This window comes from Capsicum annuum, chromosome 7, assembly GCF_002878395.1.
Source record: "Capsicum annuum cultivar UCD-10X-F1 chromosome 7, UCD10Xv1.1, whole genome shotgun sequence".
Taxonomy (NCBI): domain Eukaryota; kingdom Viridiplantae; phylum Streptophyta; class Magnoliopsida; order Solanales; family Solanaceae; genus Capsicum; species Capsicum annuum.
This window is the reverse complement of record NC_061117.1, coordinates 7036582-7045137: the sequence shown is the minus strand read 5'-3', so window position 1 is coordinate 7045137 and position 8556 is coordinate 7036582. Positions and strand designations below refer to the sequence as shown.

At 37.5% G+C, this 8556-nt stretch overlaps 1 protein-coding gene across 4 annotated transcripts; it reads right to left on the bottom strand.

Annotated features, from left to right (window-relative positions):
* Positions 1-827: 827 nt before the first annotated feature.
* LOC107877667 (auxin response factor 1) lies at positions 828-5816 on the bottom strand. Of its 4 annotated transcripts, none has more exons than XM_016724355.2 (10): positions 5449-5816; positions 4196-4452; positions 4000-4083; positions 3048-3104; positions 2802-2975; positions 2634-2718; positions 2441-2531; positions 2188-2349; positions 1869-2101; positions 828-1789 (listed from the first exon to the last, which is right to left on the bottom strand). In XM_016724355.2, exons 1-10 carry the CDS (start codon positions 5507-5509, stop codon positions 1134-1136), a joined length of 1860 nt encoding a protein of 619 aa, XP_016579841.2. In that variant the 5' UTR covers positions 5510-5816; the 3' UTR covers positions 828-1133. The 4 variants fall into 4 exon arrangements, with proteins under 4 accessions (XP_016579841.2, XP_047271115.1, XP_016579838.2 ...); XM_047415159.1 differs by having other exon boundaries at positions 2802-2954; positions 5449-5814; XM_016724352.2 differs by having other exon boundaries at positions 4346-4452; positions 5449-5814.
* Positions 5817-8556: the final 2740 nt, after the last annotated feature.

The following is an 8556-nucleotide window of genomic DNA, read 5'->3' as shown; positions in this document are numbered from 1 at the left end:
AGCTGTGGGTCTAGCTAGCTGGATAGGAGTGACTCTCCGCTTCCGCGTGCTACTGGACAGTGAAACTTCAGGGTGCCTTCTTTGCCACTTATTTGGTTATGTGTTCCGATAAAAGAAAACTTATTTGTCTTAATATAGTTTTCACTATAATTACAGGTTTTACTATAGCAGTTGTGGGTTCCCGAGAACCCCCACTGGCTACTATAGATCCGTCCCTCCGCCCTTGGAAGGAGGTTGTTTCTGCTATAAATGGAGCCATAGTATACTATACTTGGCAAGCAAAGAATTGGAAACAGTACAGGAAAATAACTACAAATGCAAAGTTAATCATTGCACAGATATAGGAGGGGAAAGGGAGACTAGAATTGGTTATTGGTTCCAGGAAGCTAAGTTGTGTGGACTCTTCACTTTCAATGCTACACCCGTGTCGGATTCTCCAAAAATACATTACTTTCGGAGAATATGAAATGCATCCGTTGACATTTTTGAAGAGTCCGAACAATATAGCTAGGAAGGCAAGGGATTGCCAAGTTTTGATTCAGACACTTGTACTCTAAGTTGCTCGGACTCTCCAAAAATGTTGTCACACCCGTGTTGGATCCTTCAAAAAGTACACTATTTTTGGAGGATCCAACACACATCCATCGATATTTTTGAAGAGTCCGAACAACATAGCTTGTACTTAATTATATCTTGTTTTGTTGTTTGTTTTTTCTGAGGTCTAGATGCTCTTTTGTTTGTAAACAATTTGCTTTGGTATGATAATAATTCACAGTTTATCGCCAAAAAATTATCTTTCTAGTACATTTCTATGCAATAAGCTCAGCTAGTGTATTCATACAAGTCCTCATATTAATGTTAGCCATATCTTAAATCCAGAATTTGTAATTAAACAGTATCTGAAACTATAAAAGAAAAAAAAAGGGCAGCCCGGTTCACTAAAGCTCTCGCTATGCGCAGCGTCGCGGAAGGGCCCCACCACAAGGGTGTACCGTACGCAGCCTTACCTTGCATTTCTGTCAGAGGCTATTTCCAAGGCTTGAACCCATGACCTCCTGGTCACAGACAGCAACTTTACCAGTTACTCCAAGGCTCCCCTTCGAAACTATAAAAGAAAAAGAACAGTTAAATACCTAGAGTAGGCCCTCAAGAATAGAACAATCTTTTGAAGGAGGGTTGGGACCAACTTTGGGAGTCAACTCGTCGACCTCCTTCTTCACCGAATCAAGCTCCACATGTAGTTTCCCAAGTATGCATTGTGTTTCCTCAATTCTCTGCGCGAGCGCGTGTTGGTATTGGATTAACTTTTCCTTTTTCAAGACTTCACCAACTTGTCCTAAACGGGTTTCGATCCAGCTTATATCAATGCCGATAAACTTCAAATCTGCAAGATATTGCTCAACGACCTGGGACTGGTCCCTGCTGTCCATGTTTCCTATTGTGGATTGCTCAAGCAAGTTTACCAACTTGGCCAACATCTCCAAGTACGCCGACTGCAGATCACCAGTTATTGCCTTAAAGCCGGAGATAGTACTTGGGTAACGCTGAATGACTCTATTGAGTATAGGAACATATTGTTGGGCCACTTGGTATCCTGCCCAAGAGATCACCTCACCACCACAACCAGATCCCTCAGTGGAAAGCTGGCTCGTTGTAGAATATGTACACGTCATTTGTAAGGCATCAGTTGGTTGCATTAAAGTTGAAGTCGTCATAGAAAGCTCTGGTATAAGCTGCGGTGAATAGGTAAGGAGACTTTCTATCTCGATTTCTGGCCATTCCTCAAAACCTAAGTGAAGAAGTAGTAGTATATCACCAAACCGTTAATAACTTGGAAAAATAAATATAGTACAAAGTCATTATCATACTTTGGACAGTACAAGCGACTCCTGCATCGTTCTCATTCGACTGTAGTGTACTCTTCATAAAGTGAGAGTCTGGAGCTAAGAAGATATCGCTGAATACATCACAATCAAGATCATTAACTGAGACCTGGTTTGTGTAAAGGCCGTTGGAAGTAACCGGAGCTGAATTTTCATTTGATATGTTCTGTTTGTTCTGCTCTAGATATTTGTTCAAGCTTAAAAAGCATCCACTCATCCTGGAAATATTACAATTAGGCATTTATAAGAACAAGCATGTAGTAGTAAGGTACGTCTGCTTGACGAAGTGACGGGTTTGTTATACCGTGGCTGACAATAGACAGAAAAGAGTGTTCCAGCTGCAAAAGCATGGGAAACCACAGAAAGTACTCCTTCAACGGTTTGACTCGAAACTGGTGATGAACCAATGTTGTGACTTGGATGAGCACAGCGTCTAATCCCAACACGCAGTCCACCATTTTCTCCCCTTGAAGCAGCATATGACAGATTTATATGGTTACACAGATAAATCTTAGCACATCACAACTGATTAGGATACACATAGACGAAACAATTACCTTAAGAAGATAACGGAATCCCCAACAACTAATCTCTTACTAGCAACAAATTTACCCCAACCTTTCGTAAGCAAATGTCTTCGAGGTTGGCCTGTCAAATGTCATTAAAATGATGATTTATTGTGTACGAAAAATCACAACGCGAAGTGTCAACTTCACCTTGCTCTAAAGTAAGGTGAGAAATAAGTATTACCTTGAAATACATGAGTAAATTGCCATTCGAAACCATGAAGGTCTGTAGCTATTAACTCCTGGATTGGTTTCTCTTTGGTGATATCCTAATTAATAACCATGTAGACCAAGAAAATCAATTAAAGAAACTAAATAATCCAAAGCTAAAAGCTCTTTGAAACAAAATTACCAGGGGAGGAAAACATTTGATGGCATCATCTCGTCGCACAGTGAGTCCCCAGTTACTATTGATATCAGAGGCAGTCAAATTCTTGCAGAATGAGTGAAACTGCAAAGTAGGAGGCTCGGGACTCAAAGCATCAGGAATTGTTTGGTCGTTTTGCTGCAAGTAGTCGTGACCTAACTGTTAGGATTTAGCTTTCATCTTCATATATATTCTTTTAAAAGGTAGTTATATGAAGAACCAAGTTCTCACATTTTCTTCTGGGAGCGAAGTGATTTGTGTGTAAACCTCATCAGTCTCAGGTTCCACCTAATTAGGAAAAAGTAGTTAGTGTAATCAGCGGGCGATCACATTCTGCAACACCTCAACTTAGGATAAGGAGTCCCACATCGGCAAAATACAGGAGAGATGCTGGGTATATAAGTAAATAAGTCTCTAATGACACGTTTTAAAGCCATGCGTGTTTATGCCCAGAGCGGGTACAAATAGCGCAAACCGTAGCGAGGACTCTGAGTCCATAAGAGGGGGGTGTCCCACATGAGTCCATAAGAGGGGGTGTAAGGACGCTTCCCACATCGACAAAACACAGGGGGGAAAGGAGTAATCATTCTTCATGGACGCTTCCCACATCGACAGAGTAATCATTCTTCATGGAGTAATCGTTCTTCATGGACTCTTCCCACATCGACAAAACACAGGGGGGAAAGGAGTAATCATTCTTCATGGTTTCATAAATCATAAGATTTAAAGATGTCAAACAATTTCCTTTTTTAACAATGACAATTTAACCAGAAGACTCCGTATCCGCGCCCACCACAAAGGTGTATTGAGTTAACACCCTAATCGACATGAATTATGACTTGAATACTTCTCTAGAGATCGTCCCAACAATTGTTTTAAATTTATATCAAATGAAAATGTTTGAATTTGATAATGTAAAAGTTGTAGTTGAAATTTTATACAGATCATAACTTAAGGAGTTTGTTAGATCACTTTCTCGGCATGATCTAGATAGTAGAATTGTTAATAGAACAGTAAAACTCATAGAATTTTCAAAACACTCATGAGTTAACCAGCAGCAAATATAGCCTACTTGATTTTCCAAGTATATTTTCACGAGAACCTTGATCACTCAAGGTCGGAGAATTGGGAGATGATTTCACCACACATAGGCTCACAAGTCACAAGGGCGGCAGAGTTATACCTTGAGCTGAATGTTAATGACCCTGCAGAGGATACGTGAAGGGAGGTGGAACGATGGTACAATCTGATCAGCTGATTCCTTCAACTGCATATTTAAAAGTAAACATGCCGAGGATATCAACAACAACAACAACAACATACCTAGTGTATTCCCATAAAGTGGGGTCTGGGGAGGGTAAAGTGTACGCAGTCCATACCACTGCCTCAGATGATGAAGTAGAGAGGTGGTTTCCGATAGACCCCGGCTCAGGACATATAACAAACATGCCGAGGATATTAAAGAAGGAAATGAAGTTCAGCCTGCAATAATCACAGGAGGATACACAAAGTGAAGAGGAAGAAGTTACCAGTTCCACGTGCATCATCGGAAAATAGAATACTCTCTCCCCGGGACGGGGAAGATCCATCATGGGACCTGCACATGCTTTCCATAGTTCGCTATACAGATTGTCACCTAAGGCCACCACCAAACAACAACTAAAAATGAGGGAAAAAGTATCATGGACGAGAATAAAGCGTTGGAAAAATAATCTTATATTTCAAAAAATTGTTAGTTTCTAACATTGTTAGCTTTTGTCTATGATTATACGATATTAATAACGCTTAATCAATCCTATTCACGAGTCATTATTTTGTACAAATATAACATTTATCATGGTCTTTGTAAACAGATTAATTGTCATTCATCGACAATCACTCTATTCTTTATAGCCTATTCTTAATATAGTCTCTCTATATTGACTTTAGCTCTCTCATACCCGTTGGATCTAAAAAGGTTCATTTCTTATTCTATATATATAATGGAGTCTTCTTACTGCGAGTGGATAACAATACATCCATATAAATTCTTCCTCCTATATTTGAAGTATTGGATTTTTCATTTTTATCAAATCTTTCTTGAGTAAAGCATCTAGTATCCCTGAACTATAGCCAAATTTGCTACGACACACTCCAACTTCTCGGGGTTCCTGTCACCCCCAAACTAAATTTTAGCGTATTTTTGACATCTTTTTTAGCTGATGTGGCACCTTTTGTCAACCTTTTTAGCTGACGTGACACCTTTGACGTGGGTCGCATTTTATGTAACAAAGGTGACACGTCAGCACAAAAAGGTGACAAAAATACGCTAAAATTGAGTCTAGTGTAATAGGATCCCTATAAAGTTGGACTATGTCGTAGCACTTTGTTCATAGTTCGGGGATACTAGATGCTTATCTAGTTTCTGGATCGTAGTTTAATGCTAGAAGAACTTATTAAATTCTGGGAATACAATACACCTATATCAGATGAAATATCCTTAAGGACAATGTCTTTTAACATATCTCAAGCTATGTGAACTTCCTACAAGTGTTGGTGATGAGGTATTTTCCGTAAGATTTACAACATAAAGTGGTGCATAAATTACAAGAACAAATTAGCAGGAAAGAAAAAGGAAGGATAAAAGTTTTACCTTGAAATAAAACATGGTTTTGCTGCTGCTGCTGATGTGATGATCCAGTTATAGCATCCATAATTAACAGCTACCTAAGTGTCAAAATTGGAATATTAGCAATCAATCAAATCAAGAAAAACTTGGTTTCTCTTTGTGTAAGTTGCTGAATTTCCCTATTTGATACTACTAGGAGAATCTTAATAGCAAGTTCAGTTTTAAATTTTCCATTAGCAGTTTTATTAGCTCCATTTTCCATTCTCAGTGGTTGCAAGATGCCCACACACACACATACACACACAAAAAGCAAGACTAATTATATTTTAATGTCTATCTTTGACTTTTGCTTGATGTTAATGTAATGTTTCTACTACAAGGGAATCCATCACAGGAGAAATTAATCATTTTTCACTTCATAAAGGAAAGCACTGTTAAGTGTTTCACAAATAATAAGAAGTGACTTGCAGTAGCTGATAAAGTTGTCATGTGATTAGGCGGTAGTATTGAAAACAATCTCTAATATAATTGCAAGATGAGGCTGCATATAATAGAATCTTGTGATCGAATCTCGCATAGCAAAAGTTTTAACATACCAAACTGTCATTTTAGTGTTTTACAAATAACTGTGTCTCTCGAAGAAATTTTATTTTCCTGAGTCATATAACCAACACTACTCATACGAGTGTAGTTTATTATTTGACAAGTGTAGTTATGGATCCCACAAACTTGTTTTAAATATAAAACTAAAAAGACAATATTAAAGTTTGGATTTTTCCTTAATATGATGCTTAGCTAAAAGGAAAGTTATAATTTTGAAACATCTCAAATGATTTTTTTTGAGAAAATACGCTATTACCATCTTGAACTATACACAAAAATACTGAGACACACCCGAACTTTAGGAGAGTCCTATTACCCCTGAACTAATTAAAACCGTATTTTTGACAATCTTAATGCTTATGTGGCACAACACATTGAAGGGTCCACGTAGGCTCAAAGTATTTTGGAAGCCTTCTGAAGGCCTTTTACAATGCCACAAGTTTGAAGGAAGTGTTCCTCATTGACGAGCTCACAAAAGACCAAGAACTCTATACTAACCTCAAAGACGGCAACGACAAACTTGAATACCAAATCAGCAAGTTGGAGGCAAGCTTGAAAATTATCGGGATTCACATACTACAAGAAGCCTTTGATCTTCTCAAAGATATGTTGAAAGCATGCTAAGGCAAGAAAACACAATAAATTATATCCATATGGCTAAGGAAGTAATGATACTCAATCTGCCTTTTATTCTTGTTTGTGGTTCCGATTAGGTCAATAGCAGTGGACCTAATCGGAACCACAAACAAGAAGGCATGGGATGCAATTTAAAATTCAGAAATTTTCACCTTCGCTTAGAGTCCTTATTTTAGCTGCAACTGTTCTTGGGGCAAGTTTTCTTGACTTACTGTACATCATTTCAACCCTCGATGCCCGCAAAGTTGCTTTCTTGGTATTCTGTTATTTTCTATGCAGATGATCATCCCGACCACGCTACCTAGTTGCGCTCCCTAGCAAAGTGCCCAGCTGCACTATTTTTCTTTAAGAGAAACGACAGACGAATTTTCATTTTTGGATACATTTTCATATTTGCACGTGATTCAGATTTCTCAAGTTTTAAGTCAATTTAATTGGCTAGATTCGCTAAAATTCCCTCCTATCCAATATTTCCTCTTCAATTAGTTTTCAGATGATATAATCTTCATCAACTCCTCTTTTTCCTCGCAGGTTTTCTCATACAACACTTTTTGACGTATAATTATCACCCTGAGAACCCAACCATAAAAACTTAGGCTAGGGCAGTAACTATGTTGATTTTCGTTCCTGGTTGCAGCAGTGGGAGGCTTCGAAGGCCTTCTCAGGGTCCAATTCACCCTAAAAATTAGTCCAATCACTGTTGAATCTTTTTACACTGCCACCAAAACTTGATCCCTTCACAAAGCTTGACACTTAAACATGAGCAACAACTGTCATTAAATCTTAACAGGGTATCAAAACCATATTCATGGTCCTTCAGCCTTATCAGTTTGTACCTATTAAACTTAACTATAAAATTACAGATATCTTATTTGAATGATCAATGCCTAATCGGTAAAAAATAGTATTCACAAAATCAGTGTACTCGATATGTGTTTTCACGATAATATGATCAGTAATACATACCTCCCACATATGAAGTGGTTCTATCTGCAAACAGCTTATTCCTTCGAACCTATCTTTACTGTAGCCTTTTGTGTTGGTCGGACAAAAGTTGATCAACTTTAATTTCTTTATATCTACAAACAAGAGAAAAATAATTGATGTCAAACAAGAGAAGAACAAAAAGAACATTACAATTGATGTCTGCATAATTTTAAAAAAGGTAACACAAAATTGAATAAATATAACACATTTCAACATCTATTCAACAATTTCTCCATTCTACTACAAAAGATTGTCCATCTGTTGTAACGTATTACTCATCTATTGCAACAGACTCCACATGAGAAACTGTTGGAATAAATCAAACCACTAGCAAGGCTGGTTTGATGTATTCCAATAGATTACACATATGTTGTAACAGACTTCATATTTATTGCAATAGATTCCCGAACAGATGGGAAATCTGTTGTAATAGGCTATGCATCTGTTGTAATAGATGTGGAGTCTGTTGCAAAAGATATGTAATCTGTTGGAATACATCAAACCAACCTTGCTAGTGATTTGATTTGTTTCAATAGTTGCTCTGTCTGTTGCAACATCAACAATAAAAAATAACACCATTTGTTCCAACACCATCAACACCACCACACCACACGTTCCAACAACACCAACCCCACCAACAACATCAATATCAATAATAAAGAAACAAACAAAATACATACAAAAATATGATACTGCCAACATGACTTTTAAACTCAAAAGTCACCTTTCCTTCATTTTTTTAAAATTAATAGGATATGGGTAAAGGGTAATTAAATTAAAAAATAGATGGAAATGATTAATTTAAATAACTTTCAAAGAAGAAAATGAGAATGAAAGAGCAATAGTGAACCATACTTGCAATTTTAAAAGTAAGGGGATCAGAATAACAATTTCAGTTGAGAAAAG